At 40.2% G+C, this 18702-nt stretch overlaps 1 protein-coding gene across 3 annotated transcripts in view; it reads left to right on the top strand.

The window, feature by feature from the left end:
- The window catches only part of mapre2 (microtubule-associated protein, RP/EB family, member 2), a 100008-nt gene that overhangs the window by 78319 nt on the left and 2987 nt on the right, over positions 1-18702 (top strand). For all 3 annotated transcript variants that reach the window (XM_041189428.1, XM_041189429.1, XM_041189427.1), the window contains exons 3-5: positions 944-1089; positions 12668-12875; positions 16617-16756. In XM_041189428.1, the coding sequence (XP_041045362.1) occupies positions 944-1089; positions 12668-12875; positions 16617-16756 (494 nt within the window). The remainder of the gene's footprint in view (positions 1-943; positions 1090-12667; positions 12876-16616; positions 16757-18702) is intronic.

Here is an 18702-nt window from a genome sequence, read left to right as displayed (position 1 = left end):
CACCTGTTGTACCTTTTGGATACAATCTGTTTGTCCTTCACGATTGGTTCTTTTGTGCAATTTCTCTAATTAAAATGAAATAACAAGAAAGGAATAAGAAACTGACAAAAAAAAATTGCAACTAATCCGGTGAAGAGATCTTAATTTTTCACATACAGACATTAAATGTAAATTATAAACTGTGTTTTAAATGCATGCAGATTGTTTTTGTCCATTTGTGTTCCATGACTTAAACTTGAAATAAATCATACTTTTTGCATAAATCTGTGAATAAATACAACTGTTTAAACTAAAATAACTAGAATATATGCATCAAAAACAAAAATAGCTGGAAAAACTCAGCAGGTCTGACAGCATCTGCGGAGAGGAATACAGTTAACGTTTCAAGTCCATCTGACTCTTCATCAGAACTAAGGAAAAAGAGAAATGAGATGAAATATAAGCTGGCTGAGGGGGTGGGACAGGTAGAGCTGGATAGAGGGCCAGTGATAGGTGGAGGCAAAGTAGAAATTGCCAAAGATGTCATAGACAAAAGGACAAAGGGGTGTTGATGGTGGTGATATTAACGATGGAATGTACTAATGGTGACATTAAGGGTAAAACGCAGGACGAGCAAGTGACAGCCCGGGTGGGGTGGGGGCCAGAGATCGAAATGGGCTAAAAGAATATATTCATGCATGTTGAATGAGCAGGGTGAGCTAAGTGACATAGAATTATTCAGAGGATAAAGTAATAGCTAGAAAAAAATTCTCGAGCCTGCGAGATGTAGGTTATCATTAAAATTCTATCGTTTTCACGACTTATATCTTGGAATTTATTTGGTGTACCACCTCAAGTATGGCTGAACGTTGTTCAACTGATTTTTGTTGCTATTAGCACTATTCTCTGACAAATGTTTTAAATGCTGTCATGGCACGTATTTATTTTTATCATCATCTTTCAGGTGCAGCATACTGCCAGTTCATGGACATGTTATTCTCTGGCTGCATTAGTTTGAAGAAAGTAAAATTCCAAGCGAAATTGGAGCATGAGTACATACACAATTTCAAACTGCTACAGGCATCGTTTAAGAGAATGAATGTTGATAAAGTAAGTACAGGTTTCAAATTATCCAGGCTGTAATTACTAGGTAGCAATCTTGGGTGATGATTGAATTTTTCATTGTTCTAGCAAACCTCCAACGGCACTGCTTTGGTTACATTGGCCAAACTGTTGGAAGGGGAAAGGCCACTGCAGTGTTGAAGTTTTCATGGTGGTGGGTTTTCATATCAATGAGTGGATTTGGGAAGAAATTAGTAAGTGACATTGAATTAAATGTCGTTTGGACCAGTTCCTGGGAAATCATGGGCTGGAATCTTCAAATGGTTTGGTTTCTTGTCCCGCTTCAGAGTCAGTTGGGAATGCATCCCCGCCAATCATGGCAGCCTGGCAGCCATTTAACACTTTGAGGAGAAGATTGGACAACCTGCCCCTCGAGAGGATTCCCCACATCAGAGAGCTGCTGGCCAATCTGATTCGCCGGTAGTCCCTACAGCGCCAGCAGCAGTAGTTGATAGGACTGGGAAGATGAGCAGTCCTTAGATTCTAAATTTCAAGGTCCAAGACCAATTAAGTGCAGGGGCAGGAGGGGAGGTGAGGTTGATTTGGGGAGGGAAGAGTTGCGGGGAGGGAGCATCCACAGAGGGAAGACCTTGGGAGGGAGATGCCTGATGTGGAAAGGGTCCTGATTTTGAGGGTGACATTGGGCAGAATTTACTTCTAGTGGCGTGGGTCCTGCCCACCGGATGGAGAACTGATGGGAGACCCCTGTTGCTTTTGTGCGTAAGGCATGATGCAATTTAAGTGCACTCAGACACTTAACTGGCCAGTGTTGGGCCTCCCACACAATTAAGGCCCCAGGAGGGTGGAAATCCTGCCCCCAAGAGCTGCTGGCTGATCAGCAGCTGTCCATTGTCACCAGTGTAACTGGTAATCCTGAGCCCTACCCAGAGGATCAATGCTGGATCCCTGGAGACAGGTGAGTGGAGCAGAATGGGGGTTGTGGTTAGGAAGTCGAAGGTGGGGTGGGGAGGTGCGTGGTGGTGCAAGGGCAGAGGGTGGCTTTCAGTGGCCCGCCCCTTCGTGTTTCCGAGGTCCCTCAGTCGGGCACTGAGTAGCTGTCAATGAGGCACCTCCCCTGTATGAGGGCTTGCTGGGCAGCGTTTGGGAGACCCTGCAAGTCCTGTTAAATCCCTGAACCACCAGTAAATTTTGGTGGGCTTGGATAGCTGATTTATAAAGTCTAATTGCTATCCTGCTTCCAGCCGACTAAATTGGGCTGATTCCTGTTTCTGATCTTTTGTACTTAATGATTGGTGCTTTTTATTCCTGTCTGTGATTTGCTAGTTGGTATTTTTTCTGTTTGTTCAATTGGGATTTGTTCCCATTTAGTGTCTGTGAAATTTGAGCCAGTATGAGATACATATCTGGAATAAGTTCCTTTGTGTCATTGCTGGAGTATATCACAAAGTTGCTCATTCCATTCTGCAATTTTCCATCCATTCATTGTAATGCACACACAATCATAAACTAGAATTACACAATTTTGTAATATGTACTTCTTTAACCCTGAAGACTACAGTTCTCATCTCCCAGATATCAACGAATAACGTTATATGAATGGGGTATTCAGTAAGGTCTCCATATTACATTTAAAAATGTGGAATTATTGGAGAAAGTCTCGGAGAAGCAATAAGGCCAATTCATGAACTAGGACTAAGTTATTGAAGAAGATTATCTCCCTTGGGATTTTACTCAGCACTCCACACACAAGTCACTCCTTTAGTCTACTGCACATGCACAGCAATGCAAAAGAATTTAGTGTCCGTGCTCTTTAACAAATTGCCCACCCACTCCATAAAAAATTAGATGGAATCTTTAAGCTTTTGAGGAGTATTGAGGATTTGGAAGCAGGAATGATTTTCTACTAGGAAACTGAATTTAAGAACTGGGGAAACAAAAACAAAAATAGCTGGAAAAACTCAGCAGGTCTGACAGCATCTGCGGAGAGGAATACAGTTAACGTTTCGCGTCCGTATGACTCCTCATCAGAACTAAGGAAATATAGAAATGAGGTGATATATAAGCTGGTTGAGGGGGGTTGGACAAGTATAGAGGGCCAGTGATAGGTGGAGGCAAAGAAGAAATTGCCAAAAATGTCATAGACAAAAGGACAAAGGGGTGTTGACGGTGGTGATATTAGCTAAGGAATGTACTAATGGTGACATTAAGAGTAGGAAGCAGGACAAGCAAGTGGCAGATGGTTTTAGTGGGGGTGGGGTGGGGGGAAGGGATTAAAATGGGCTAAAAGGTGGAGATTAAACGATAGATTGAAATCAATTTTTAAAAAATAGGTGGGGAAAGAAAAATATATTTTTAAAATTATAAATTATTGGAAAAGGGGGATTGGAAAGGGGTTGGGGATGGAGGAGAGAGTTCATGATGTGAAGTTGTTGAACTCAGTGTTGAGTCTGGAAGGCTGTAAAATGTCTAGTCGGAAGACGAGGAGCTGTTCCTCCAGTTTGCATTGAGCTTCACTGGAACAATGCAGCAGGCCAAGAACGGACATGTAGGTATGAGAGCAGGGTGGTGTGTGTTGAAATGGCAAGCGACAGGGAGGTCTGGGTCATGCTTGCGGACAGACTGAAGGTGTTCTGCAAAGCGGTCACCTAGTCTGCGTTTGGTCTCTCCAATGTAGAGGAGACTGCATTGGGAGCAGCGAATGCAGTAGGCTAAATTGAGGGAGGTGCAAGTGAAATGCTGCTTCACTTGAAAGGAGTGTTTGGGCCCTTGGACGGTGAGGAGGGGGGAAGCAAAAATACCTGGAAAAACTCAGCAGGTTTGGCAGCATCTGCGGAGAGGAACACAGTTAATGTTTCGAGTTCGAATAACCCTTCAACAGAACTATGTAAAAATAGAAGAGAGGTGAAATATAAACTGGATTAAGGGGGGGTGGGACAAGTAGAGCTGGATAGAGGGCCAGTAATAGGAAGATGTGTTTGGTGGTGGCATCATGCTGGAGTTGGCGGAAATGGCGGAGGATGATCTTTTGAATGCGGAGGCTGGTGGGGTGATAAGTGAGGACAAGCGGGACCCTATCATGGTTCTGGGAGGGAGAGGAAGGAGTGAGGGCGGATGCGTGGGAGATAGGCCGGACACAGTTGAGGGCCCTGTCATCCACCGTGGTTGGAAAACCTCGGCGAAGGAAGACATGTCAGAGGAATTGTTTTGGAAAGTGGCATCATCAGAACAGATGCGACGGAGGCCAAGGAACTGAGAGAACAGGATGGCGTCCTTACAGGAAGCGGGGTGTGAGGAGCTGTAGTTAAGGTAGCTGAGGGTGGAGGTGAAGGAACTGAGGGAATGGATTGGAGTCCTGGGGACATCTTTTAAAATTGAGTTGTTAAGGAGATTTGTACAACCTTTTCTAAATGGGTGATAATCTTTTCCGTGGTTCTATCATTCGGGATGCTGGAAATGAAAGCCATTGCAGGTGTTAAAGCAAGATGAATTCCTATTAAGGGAATTCAGGCCCTGCTAGTTATAGAATCGTGTCTTTTTTGTAAGCAAACAAATGAATGTTTAAAGGAAGGTTAGTAAAATCTCTGCCTAAAACATTACTATGTTGTTAATGCCCTGCCACTTAAAATGGGTGCTTTTGTCACAATTTGCCAGCAAAATGAGGGTGACAGTAAATCCATCCGACTCCTTAGAACGCTGAAATGTGAGAGCAAATATGATTGACTAGCATTTGCTTACCTTGGCCTTTAGAATCAAAAAATTGTAGAGTGGTAAATTTCTTCTGCCATGTGTCCTTCCATTTCTACCAGTCTTGTGATGTCCTCTTGAAGTTTCAGTATCCTCCTTAGTTCATGAACTTTCAAATTTGTGTCATCCGCAAATTTTGAAATTGTGCCATGCACGCCCACGTCTAGGTGGTTAATATAAATCAAGAAAAACAGTAGCCCTACCATTGACCCTGGGGAACCCCTTTGTATAAGTTCTTCCAGTCCAAGAAACAACTGTTTACTTCCCTCAGTATCCTCAGCTGCATATCTTCTGGTCCTGGTGATTTATCAGTCTCAATACAGCCAGCCTGTCTCATACCTTCTCCTTATCAAATTTTAGCCCAACCTGTGTCTCAACTACCAACTCTTTCACTCTGACTCTTTGATAAATTATAACTTTGTATTTGTCTTTAATTTTTCTGCCACCAAGCGTAAATCCACTTTTTGGCTCCTAATTGGCCCCGCTCCCCCTTCCTACCACCCTGCCTATTTGAGATTTTATGGGGTGAATTTTATGGCCCCCTGCTGGGTGTGGGGGAGCATGTAAAATATGATAGTTGGCTAGCCCACCTGAGCATACTGAGGTCCTTAACTACCTAAGGGCCTCAGTAAACCTTCACTGCCATAATATGCTGCACAGTGGAAGGCAGGCAAGATTGGGAAGCTTTCTTTTTCACCATCTGAGGCAAAAAAACAGGAAACAAGGGGTACCTTCTTTGGAGTGTGATCTGTGCACATCTGGGACACACCCCCAAGATGATTACCCCACCCCTAGCCTCCAAAACCCAACACCCCCACCCCTCTCTAGTGTGCCCGTTGTCTCCCTGCCGAAAAGGCCTGAACTTGCCTCACTGTGGTCTCCATGCTGTTTTCTTCAAGGAACTGCTTGCAGTCCTAGCAAGTTCTGGCACTATTGGAACTGCAAGGGCAGCCATTGATCAGATTGGCCAGCAGCTCTCAAGGGCAAGACTTCCTTCCACTGAGCAGTGTAAGTCCCACTTTAAGCTTGTTAAGGCCATCTGCAGCATATTATTGCTGCGGGATGGCCTTCTTTAACGCCAGTTGTTTTGCAATCAATTGTTTTAAGTGGGGGGGGGAAAGGGGGCAAGCAATATGCCCCTCCCCCTATCATGTAAAATTCACCCCCAGGTTTTCTTTTTCTGTTACCTACCAGTCTATTATCATGCTCTCTCCTTTGCTTCTCTTATTTGTTTTCGCACTTCCACTCTGAACATTTTCTATTCAGCCTGGTCCTCAGTTGTATTATCCACATGACATCTGTCATATACACCCTTTTTCTGCTACATCTGACTCTCTCTCTCTTGCGTCATCCAGGGAGCTCTGCATTTGTTTGTCCTACCTTTAACCCTTATAGCAAAGTATCTCAAACGATATCCTCTTTAAAGTCAGCCCATTGTTCCATTGCAGTTTTGCCTGCCAATTTTTGATTCCAGTTTATCTGGGCCAGGTCCTTGTTTTCCCCATTGCAGTTGGCCCTACCCCAATTAATTATTTTTACCCTGGATTGCACCTTTTCCGTTGCCAACATAGACCTTATGATTCTAAGATCACTAAATGCTTCCCCACTGACACTTGATCTACTTGACCCATCTTATTTCCCAGAACCAGATCAAACATTGCTTTTGGTCCAATGAAGGAGACATAGTGATCTGGAAAATTCTCTTGAACACACTTCATAAACTCTTTCCCTCTCTGCCCTTTGACCGTCTAATTCCAGTCTAAACTAGGATAATTAAAGTCTCTTGTTATAACTACTCTTGTAATTCTTGAGCCTCTCTTTAATTTCCTTACAAATGTCTTCCCCAAATCCTTCCCACTGGTTGGTGGCCTATAAAATATATGCAGTAGTGTATTAGTACTTCTGTTGTTTCTTAGCTCTAGCCAAATCCAGACTGTCCTTGATCCCTCTAGGATATCCTCTGTAATGTTCTCCTTAATCCTTAGTTTGAGCTCAAGCTGATCAAAGTATTGATCCTTTTGAAGACAGGCATTTTGTATGTTATCTCCACAACTCTTGATAAAATAACAAGTAGAGTCTCCATTTTAACTTAACATGCCTGGTGATAACAGGTTGTGTTTGGATTGGCTGCCCAATTAACAAAATCAAAAATCATACAGAGGTCAGTGAAAACAGTTAATGTGAGAATACCCTTGAGTCTCGTAGTGGGCCACTATACTTCATAAAACTGTAACATGACTTGTACATTCCCTATGAGAGCAAAATGTTCCTCCCTGCGATTCTACTAGAAACCTGCACTATGCATGCCAGTGGCCAACTGAAGATTCTAGGTATCTTCCAGGCTTACTGGGTTTCTCCCTTTGTGGATAGAGGCCATAATTCCACTCTGATTTCCATTCTTTTGACAGAATCCTATTCATTTAGCTTCAGATAAGCCAGCTCCAAAGCAAAGTAGTGGTTTCTTCACTATTTTCTAAGATAATTGTAATTCATTTTGTTAATTGTGTATCAATTGGGTATTAATTGCATTCAAGTATTAATTGGGATTTCACCGATGCTCATTCGTGTACATATATGCCTGATTTTTGTATGTAGTGGGGCCAAAGAGGGATTTTTTTTGTGTTTTGGCAGTGTACAGTATACAACATGTGTCTCTGTGAATAAAAACTTGCAAGCGAACAAAGACTAGGCTCCAGTCTTCAATCCTTCACCTGGCTATCTAAGTTTGACACACTCTTCTTCCTCCTTCAGCAGAAAAGCAGTAAAGTTCTGACATTTAGCACAAATTTTACATAACTCTACCCAGAATATTTCATATCAATCTGCTGCTTGTTGCCCCTTGATACATTTTACATGTTCTTTTCAGTGCAGTTTGCATCAGCAGTCTCTGCAGTATATCTCTGCCAGAGAAACTGAGCCATGTGATTTCTTTTTTGGTGCATCGTGTGCTGATCATGACTCATTAGGGACCCACATGATTGTGTGCAAGCACTGGCTCCACCCAGGGCAAAGGAAAACTACGGCAAATTTTGGGAAACTTCAGGAAAGGTGCAAGAGGTAGCTTTGGGAAGTACTTATTTTTATCAGCAAATACTGACATAATTTCATGAAGAATCGATTGTCAGTGTGAAATTATGGTGGCTGACACATGTGCATTCCAGAGACTAAACCTGGAAAATACTTGCATTGTTTGGTTCAATGCCACAACAGTTACTGCATTTACCCATTGAACTCCCAACATTTCTTAAAGCATATTTTAATATAATAATTGTTCCTTAATGTTTATAAATTACAGGGAGTAAGTAGCTAAAATGTGATCAAAAAGTTAAAGAACTGTATTCAGAAACAGGCCACTAATTCTTGTATTATTTAGCAAGTATGTATTTGTGTGGACTTCAGAATATCCTCTAGATTGCAGCCCCTTCCCTTATTGACAAAGAGCAGTCCCTATTTTTAACCTTGTTACAGCGAAATTGTTCAAAATAACAATGAAATTATTTTATCACCAGTCTGCTGATTACAAACTAACACAATAGAATTTAGCATAAAAGGAAATTCCAAGGTCTTCTGTAAGCATTAAAATAATAAAAGGTGGTGAAAGAAAGGGTAGGGCTAATTAGAGATAAGAGGAGACTTGCATGTGGAGGCAGGAGAAGTAGCTGAGGTATTAAACAAGTACTTTGCATCTGTCTTTACAAAGGAAGAGGATGCTACCCAAGCCAAGGTGAAAAAGGAGGTAAGCGGTACACTCAGGGAATTTACAATTAAGGAGGAGGAGGAATCAGGCTATCTTTACTTAAATTTGATAAGGTAGACTGGATGAGATGCATCCGAGGATACTGAGGGAGGTGAGAGTGGAAATTTCAGAGGCACTGGTGATAACCTTCCAGTCTTCCTTCGACACAAGGGTGGTGCCAGACGACTGGAGAATTGCAAATGTTGCACCCTTGTTCAAAAAGGGGCTCAAGGATAATGCTGGCAACTACAGACCAGTCAGTTGATTTCACCAGTAGGGAAACTTCTGGAAACTATAGTTCGGGATAAAATCAATAGTCACTTAGACAGGTATGGGATAATTAAGGAAAGCCAGCATGGTTTCATTAAGGGAAAATCATGTTTAATTAACTTGCTGGAGTTTTTTGAGGAGTTAACAGAGAAGGTTGATAAAGGCAATGCTGCTGATGCGATGTATATGGATTTTCAAAAGGCATTTAATACAGTGCCACACAGTAGACTTGTGAGCAAAATTCTAGGTCATGGAATAAAAAGGAAAGTAAGCACTTGGGTAAGAAATTGGCTAAGTGACAGGAAACAGAGAGTAGTGTTGTTTTTCAGATTGCAGAAAGGTTCTGTAGTGCAATTCCCCAGGGGTTGCTGTTGGGACACTTGCTGTTCTTGATATGTATTAATGACCTAGACTGACGTGCAGGGCATGATTTCAAAATTTGTGTATGATACGAAGATTGGAAGCATTATCAGCTGTGGTGAGGATAGTGTTGAACTTCAAAAGCACATGGACTGGACAGATAAATGGCAGATGAAGTTCAATGCAGAAAAGTGCGAGGTGATTCATTTTGGCAGGAAGAATGTGGAGTGACAGTATAAAATAAAGGAAGAACTCTGAAGGAGGTACAGGAATAAAGGGATCTCTGTATATATACACAAGTCATTGAAGCTGGCAGGGCATGTTGAGAGAGCAGTTAATAAAGCATATGGTATCCTAGGTTTTATTAATAGGGGCATTGAGTACAAGAGTAAGGAAGTCATCTTAAACTTGTATAAGACACTAGTTAGGCCTCATCTGGAATACTATGCCCAGTTCTGGGTGCCATACTTGAGGAAGGATGTGAAGGCATTGCCGAGAGCACAAAGGAGATTCACGAGAATGATTCCAGGGATAAACAACTGTAGCTATGAGGATAGATTGGAGAGGTTGGGTCTATTTTCCTTGGAGAAAAGAAGGATGAGAGGAGACTTGATGGAGGTATTCAATATCCTGAGGGGTATGGACAGGGTAAATAGTGAGAAACTATTCCTATTCACGAGAACATCAAGAACTAGAGGCCACAGATTCAAAATATTGGGCAAAAGAAGTAGAAGTGATGTAAGGAAAAACATTTTCACCCGGAGGGTGGTTGGAGTCTGGAACGAATTTCCTGAAAGGTCGATGGCAGGTTTGATCGAGGCATTCAGAAGGGAATTGGACTGATTTTGGAAAAGAGACAATGTGTAAGGTTACGGGGATGAGGAGTGGTTTTAGGTGGAATGCTCTTTCAGCAAGCCAGTGTAGACTCGATGGGCTGATTGGCCTCCTGCACTGTTGTGATTCTGTGACAGTAGAATTCTCCATAATTCACTTGTGGTTTTGGCAAAGGGGACATGTGCTGTTTTTGTCCCAACACTGGTGTGTGGCCAGAACTCAGTAAACAGCACTGTTGAGTTATGATCCCATTGAAAGTTTAGTGTCATGGGGTTTATTGCTCTTATGTGTTTTTCTCCAAGATACAGTGCTACTTACTTAGTTTAGTCTGTAGAATATTCCTTCTTTGCCCTTGTTGAGTCCTTTGTATGTATGGCGAACACAACAGAGACCTAGGCATATCACTAGGTACAAGAACTCAAGAATTAGGAGCATGAGTGGACCATATGGCCCATCGAGCCTGCTCCAACATTCAATATGATCATGGCTGATCTTGGGCTTCAACTCCATTTTTCCATCCACTCCCCATATCCCTTGATTCCCTGAGTTACCAAAAACATGTCTATCCCAGCTTTAAATGTGCTCACAATGGAGCATTCACAATCCTCTGGGATAGAGAATTCCAAAGATTTGCAACTGAGTGAAGTAATTTCTCCTCATCCTAATCCTAAATGATTGGCCTCTTACCTTGAGACTGTGTCCCCGTGTTTTAGACTGCCCAACCTGCGGAAACAATATCAGTCTACCTTATCGAGCCCCCTTCAGAATTTTGTAGGTTTCAAAGAGATTGCCTCTCATTCTTCTAAACTCCAGAGAATATAAGCCCAATTTACATAGCCTCTCATCATAGGACACCAGGGATTAATCTAGTGAACCTTTGCTGTACCGCCTTCAATGTACCACCTTCAATGCAATGTATCCTTTCTTAAATATGGAGACCAAACCTGCACACAGTATTCCAAATGTGGTCTCACCAAAACCCTGTATAATTGTAGCAAGACTTCTTTATTCTTTTACTCCAGTCCCAATGCAATAAAGGCCACCATGTCATTTACCCTCCTAATTGCTTACTGCACCGAGCAAGCAATTAGGCATTTAGGGAGAGGCAGTGGTGTAATGGTATTGACACTGGACTAGTAATCCAGAGGCTCCCTTACAATAGATTCAAGCATGTACCCAACAACTGATGTTAGACTAACTGGTCTGCAGTTCACCATTTTCTCTCTCCTTCCTTTCTTGAAAAGTGATATAACATTTGCCAACTTCCAATCTAATGGGACCGTTCCCAAATCTAAGGAATTTTGGAAAATCATAGCTAGCACATTCACTATCACTGCAGCTATCTCTTTTAGAATCCTAGAGTGTAAGCCTTTAGGTCCCAGGGATTTGTTGGAATTTAGTCCCTTATGTTTTGCCATTACTTTTCTCTACTGATATTAATTTCTTTAATTTCCTCAGTGTTTTTAGCACCTAGGTTACTGTCTATTTCTGGTATGAAACTTTTGAAGACATATACAAAATATATGATCAATGCCTCTGCCATTTCCTCATTCCCCATGATAATTACTTCTGTCTGCTTCAAAGGGACCAGCGTTTACTTTAGCTAGTCTCTTACTCTTTGTGTACTTTTCTTATGATTTGTTTTTATGTTTCTGTGTAGTTTACTCTCATTCTATTCTTTTGCTTGTTATCAACTCTTAGGTGACCCTCAAACTAATACATCAAGCTAATCCAAAAAAGTAATTTGCTGCTATTCCCTACTTCCTATCTTTCAGTCATATAAAATAACAGAAAATTCTATAAATGCACAACAGGGCTGTTGCCATTTAAATAAAAGACAGATTAATTTATTAATTTATTGGGAGCAGGCTTTTCCATAATTAATGGTGACTTAGGCAAAAATTAGATTTAGCTGTTTATTAATTCTTGCTATTGTCAATTCATACACTGTAAAAATCCATAAGGAGGATATTCAAAGTTGGTTTTCTGATACAAAGGTTATGACACCAGCCTACTCATTGTGGGGGGTGGGGGATTCAGTCCTGCAGTATGCAGCATACTACAGCAATGCAATTTTGTTCTGCACGCAATTCTGAAAAGACACTTACTTTGCAATGCCATAGTAAAGCAACTTTCCATGAAAGAATCAAAGAAAGAACTTGTATTACTCTAGCTCCTTTCATGACATCAGGGTCTCCCATAGCACTTCACAGAGGATAAAGTGTATTTGAAGTCTCATCACTGATGTAATGTGTATAAATATGCTGTTGTAATGTCATCTTCCTCCACAAACGTGCTTGCACTCTTTCATACACTTTTTGCCTCTTCCTCTTTATATGTTTGGCTTCTCCCTAACTGGAATCAGATTATTTTTAAAGAAACTAACCTGGTTATACTTTCATACGTAAGATGAAAATAAAAAACATAGCGCGAAGCTATGTCTCATTCCTTTTTTTGTGATTATTTTTTGTGAAGAAGTTGTAAGTCATGAAATTTTCTTGAATTGTACAATTTGATTATTGCCTGTTCTAATTTTGTATTTTGTAAGATGTTACATCTGGATTTGATACTGTGCACAGATATTCAAATCCTGGCTTTTTAAAAATTTGTATATACTATATACATATCATCAGATAAAATTGTACATTTCTTTTTATTCAGGTTATTCCAGTAGAGCGTTTGGTTAAAGGTCGTTTTCAGGATAACTTAGAATTCATCCAGTGGTTCAAGAAGTTTTTTGATGCAAACTATGATGGTAAAGAATATGATCCTGTGCTTGCTCGGCAAGGTCAAGATGCTATTCCACCACCCAATCCTGGTGAACAGATTTTTAATTTGCCAAAGAAGGCAGTAAGTTCTCCTAGTGCAGGTAATAGCATTACATATTCGTGTATTACTTTGTGGTCTGTCATATTTAGACTTACCCGTATGTTGTCACCTCTGCATTCTTCTATTCATGCTATCTTTTCCTAATTGCAGTTTGTCTGTAGCAATCCTATAGGTCACCTCTGTGTCCCAGGTGTCCATGCTTGGTTGCTTCCTGTTCATTAACTTTGTGCTAGCTCTCAGTAACATCATCTGCAAACTGGATACATTTGCACATAAACACCTGTTACTACCAGTGCCCCTCTGCTGCCATCAACAATGTAGAAATATTTCTGTACTCTCCGGATGCTTAATGTTAAGCTCTGGATGAATCAGATTTCCTACAACTATCGATAAAACTGAACCCACTTGTTTAATTCTTTGCAACACCGACATGCCTCAAGTATTAACTTGCTTGATTGCTTACTCAGATCGAGCCTGGTGGAATGCAGTTTTGCCACTCTGTTCAACCTTGAGCTTAACTTCAATGGGACCACACGTGAAATACAGAAAGATCACCAGCTTCTATCCCTGTAACATCGCCTACTTAGGCTTCAACTTCCTCCAGCTACCAAACATTGCTGAAACTCTTATTTATGCCTTCTTCATCTTATGGATTGATTCTTCAAATCCTCTTTACTTTGCATAGTTTCTGTCTTCCTGGCTTCCTTTCCCAGGTCAGTCTAGGAAAAAAATTACCAACAAGGGCCTTATCTTTAAACTTGACTTCAGCTTTCAATGTTTTCATTCACTGCAACAACAGCCTCCATTTATATAGCTCCTTTAACTTAATAAAATGTCTCGAGGTAGTTCACAGGAGCATTATGAAACACGTTTTGACACTAGGCCACTTAAGGTGATATCAGGGTAGATGACCAAAAACTTGGTTAGCGAGGAAGGAGAGGTTTAGAAACCGAATTCCAGAGCTTAGGGCCTTGGCAGCTGAAGGCATGGTCACTAATTGTGGAGAAATTAAAATGGGGGATGCACAAGAGACCAAAATTAAGAGTAGTGCAGATATCTCTGAAGGTTCTGGGGCTAGAGAAGCTTACAGAGATAGAGATCGGTGAGGCAATGGATGGATTTGAAAACAATGATGGGAATTTAAAAATAGAAGTATTGCTTAACCAGAAGCCAATGTAAGTCAGTAAGCACTGGGGTGATGGGTGAACAAGCATGTTGCAAGTAAGCAGCAGAGTTTTTGAATAATTTCTTGTTTATGGAGTAGGAATGTAGGAAGCTAGACAGAGGTGCATTGGAATATTCATCAGAGGTAAAAAAATGAGGGTTTTGGCAGAAGATAAGCCAAGGCAGGAGCAGACTTGGGCAATGTTCAGATGAAGAAATATATGGTCTTAGTGATGGCATGGATATGTGGTCAGAAGCTCATCTTGGAGTCAAATGTGACACCAAGGGTATGAACAGTCTGGTTTAGCTTCAGACATTTGTCAGGGAGACGGATGAAGTGATGGCTAGGGAACAGAGTTTGTAGTGGGAACTGAAGGTGATGGCCACAAACATGATGGTTACAATTTTCCCAATATTTAATTGGACGAAATTGTTGCGCATCTAGTGCTGGATGTCAGGCAACCACTCTCATAATTTAAAGATTTTGGAAAATTTGAGAGCTGGTGGTGTGATAGTGCTGGGTGTTGTCACTGTACGTGTGAAAATTAATGTGTTTTCGGATGATGTCATTGAAGAGCAGCATGTGAGTGTGAAATAGGGGGCCAAGGATATATCCTTGGGAGACATCAGAGATAATGGAGCATTAGAGCAGAAAGAAAAGCCCCATAACCTTCAGAAATATCTGCACCATTTTGGTCTCTTGTGAATCCCCCGTTTCAATTCCTCCACAGTTAGATGGAACGGAATCAAGTGCTTGCAGTCCCACCCACCTAGATGACACTAGAAAGCTGTTTGAGGATGTTCTGGTCAACCATGTTAAAGGCTGCAGACAGACCAAGAAGGCCACAACTACAGACTGTCATTTGTGACTTTAAGAACTGTTTTGGTACTGAGTTGGGGTGGAAACTTGATCAGAAGGATTCAGACATGGAATTCTGGAAAATATGCTATTAATAGCTACCTGTCTATGTATTATTCACATGCTTAGAAAATAATTCATGGGAATGTATCAATATTAAAGCAATTTGTTCACTAGGATGGGCCTCCTGTTAGAACAAACTATTGAGAATCAAAGGGGGCAGGTGCAGAACATTGTCAGGATGTGGCAAAAGATGATTTCTGAACAATGTAACACTTATCAGTAGTGATTACATGGGAGATAACAAGTGCAACTCAAAATCTCCAGATATTTTCTTAATTGGAACTGCAGCAGCTTTAAAATGTCTCCAATTGGTTTGATCTTGGACAGCAGTTTCGTATGCAAGTCCTGAGGTGGGTATCTGATGTAGAAGAGACCAGCATGAGGTTCCATAGCATCTGTGGTCATCCAATAAAATTCCTTTCAGATAAATTTAACTTTATTGGTGTGATGGATGGTCAGACAAAATGTCATGGTAAATATGTTAGTATTGACCTGCATCTCACTTTAGTCAGTCTGTAGGCAGCATGTGGATTAATTCTCATACCCTTTATATTAAAATGTGTGTGCAGTTTGGTAGATTTGCATTAGATTTTCCCCAAATTCTAAGTCTTCTGTTCCTTCTGTGGTTTATTTCAATACATTTGTTCTTGGAATGTGAATGATAAACTATTACTTTATTTCTACACATTTGTCAATAATTGAAGAATTATCTTTCATATTTCTTACCATTAATTTGGAATTGGTCTGTAATTCCTCCTGCTTTCTATCTATCTTACCATTAACTTTACATCATTAGTATGAAGTTTTTGCAAGTGTTAGATGTTTAACAGTTGTAACATATTATGGTTTAACCAATAATTTTAGTTGATTTCCTCCTTTGTGCTATGAGGGGATGCCTTTTTGTACAGCACAGGAAGTTATGTGAAGAGAATAGATATCCTTGTAATTTCCTGATCATATTTTAACTTCTACATGTAACGTTGAAAGAATAAGGAATCAGTATTCAAGTAATACAACTTGCATCAAATGTTACTTGAAAGTAATCAAAATAATTTTTTAATTAGCAGTCTGGGTTTTACATACAAACTATCTTTTTCTAAGTCACTCATAGAACCTCTAATGACAACTGAGGAAACCAGATTAATGATGTAGTTCTCAGTCACATAATGTTAAAGATGCCAAGAAGAATAAGTATTTGGTCCACTTCCCCCACCAATCATGAGCTGTTTAAATAGTTTACAGAAGGACTAATTTTGATTCACAGAGGTATAATTTTTTTTGCAATTTGTGGCTAAAAATAGCCATTATTTCCAACTAAATTCTACTGGGCAATATCTAACATTATAGGTGAAAACCTCTGAAAAGAATTGAAAGCCGCCTCTCATAAATGGGTAGTATTAAAGTACCTTCCATGCAGTTTTTGTTGCTTATTATTTTCAATTATGTTTCCTAGGAGAAAAATAATCATCGAGATATCATTTTAACTTGCAAGAATATCCAAATTTTGGTCATTTAACATGAGTCATAACTCGGACACTTTTTAAATTCCTTATCAAGTCAAATGAGAACTGCACTGCTTTCATTGCATTTCAGATTGTAGATCATATAAACCTGCATGAAAGTGTGACTTGTGTATCAGAATTTACAATAATTAAAACAGTTGTTCAGGTGGTTCAATTTGTGCCCAAATGGTAGGTGCTGCTGCTCCAAAAAGCACTCCATCTCCTAAATCAGCGTCAACACCATCTAGGCCAACTTCAGCTCAAGCTAGAAAGGCACCAGGAGCAAAAAGTGGTGGTGATGCAGAATCACATATTGCACAATTGAATGAGCAGGTATGTGATAGTAAATCTGAACTTTCCAGTAATTATCTACTCAGAATTGATGAATACTATCAGAGGTTTAGTTGAAGTTTAATCCTGATGAACATAAATGGATAAGGAATTATTCATTGAGCAAGGTATTTTAGATTTTCTTTCCTCCCTATATCTCCCATGTTAGACTTCAGATGCATTCAGGCCAGCAATTCACTGGCAGGGCTGCTGCTGTTCGTGTCATAGAGTATGTCCTCACTTGCCAACCTTGGGATTGATCATTATCTCCCCTGCACAAATAACCTGCCAACCTCCCCTACAAGCTCCCAGCCCCTGCCCTATAAGCCCCCAGTCCCTGTTGAAAAGCAAGCTTGTTCTCAACATAATACTGGAGATTTCTGCAAATTCATGGCATGATCCTTTGAGTTGTGTGGAGAATATAGTTGGTGCTTAAATGGGAGCTTTTGTAATCTATTGATAAAGCCAATTTTAATACCACATCAATATAAAAGCAAAATGCTGCGGATGCTGGAAATCTGAAATAAAAAGTCCTGGAAAAATTCAGCAGGTCTAGCAGCATCTGTGGAGAGAGAAGCAGAGTTGATGATTCAAGTCCAATATGACTTCTTTGGTTCCTAAGAAGAGTCATTCGACTCAATGTTAGCTCTGTTTCTATCTCCCCAGATGCTGCCAGACTGCTGAATTTTTTCAGCACTTTACTTTTTTTTTATTCATTCATGGAATTATTAAATATCACATCATATTGATAGATGTTAGTTTGTATTGAAGTAAAAATTGATAATGGGAAGGGTTTAATGTTTTTTCTTTTCAGTATATTTTAGGTTTGACTTAACATCTTTATTTTATGTGCTATAGAACCAATTTGGATCTTTGAAGCTGCTGGATTACATTTGTAAATGCGCCAAATTGGCAAAAAATTATTTTCTTCCTCAATGCTCTAATAGCCAATGCCATTATTTATATTTAAAACTAATGAACTAATGGAGCGGGTCTTAGCTTTTAAGTCTCTGTGACATTTAAAAAGTACTGAATTAATGCAAAGTTGCAGTAAGAGAGATACATATGACATAGCAGATTACAATACCTTTTAGATTTGTTCCTCCTCAGTTTTCTTAACTTCTGATTTTTTTTTACATTTATCAACTGCCCTAATTAAGGCAGTAGAATTTGCATAGAACTAATTCCACTTCTGAATTGGACTTGATTAGTATGTTTAACAGGAAGGAGCAAAGCATAATTAAGATACTGTATGAAAAGAGGGTAAGTATACTTGGCTGTTTTTGAATACCTTCTAGTAATTGGATACACCAGCATTTCAGAAATTTGTTGTACAAAGTATTTGCTTGTTTAACCTGACCACTAACTATGGTGGTAATGTGTAATCTGGTAACACCCAAATGCATGTTAAGCTGGTTGTGTTACATCATACAATTGGCCTGGGCAAACATCACGAGAGATTGGCTCTCTGGACTACAATATTGCTGGATGTTTAATTGAATTATGGTTATTCTTCATTCCAAAATATGATGCTGTAGGTTGCCCAGGGTATCCATGAAAGTTGATCTTGTTCCCTAGCATGGAGGGGGTGGTAAGGTGGGTGGCATGCACTTATTTGAGACACCGACTTACAAAGTCTGCCATTGTGCTTGGTGTGCATACATAATTGGCCATGTGACTGAGTGCTAAAGACTCTGTCACTTGCTGCATTTTTGAAAAATTGTGACCAGGCAGATAGAATACGGACTCAACCACAGGCATTTCAATTTAAATTTTCTCAAAATGACAGCTTATGGTGTTTGAATAAGCAGACAAGAGAGAACCACCTGTTGGGGGAGATCATTTCTTTTATGTAGCGTGCTAAGGTGAATCACCTTAATGTCCCAATATTGTCATGCAAATATATTTTGGAAGCTGGATGGGAGCTGTCACTTCACATCTTTCTGTTA

This window comes from Carcharodon carcharias, chromosome 6 (assembly GCF_017639515.1).
Source record: "Carcharodon carcharias isolate sCarCar2 chromosome 6, sCarCar2.pri, whole genome shotgun sequence".
NCBI classification, from domain to species: Eukaryota; Metazoa; Chordata; class Chondrichthyes; order Lamniformes; family Lamnidae; genus Carcharodon; species Carcharodon carcharias.
This window is presented reverse-complemented; position numbering and strand designations above follow the sequence as displayed.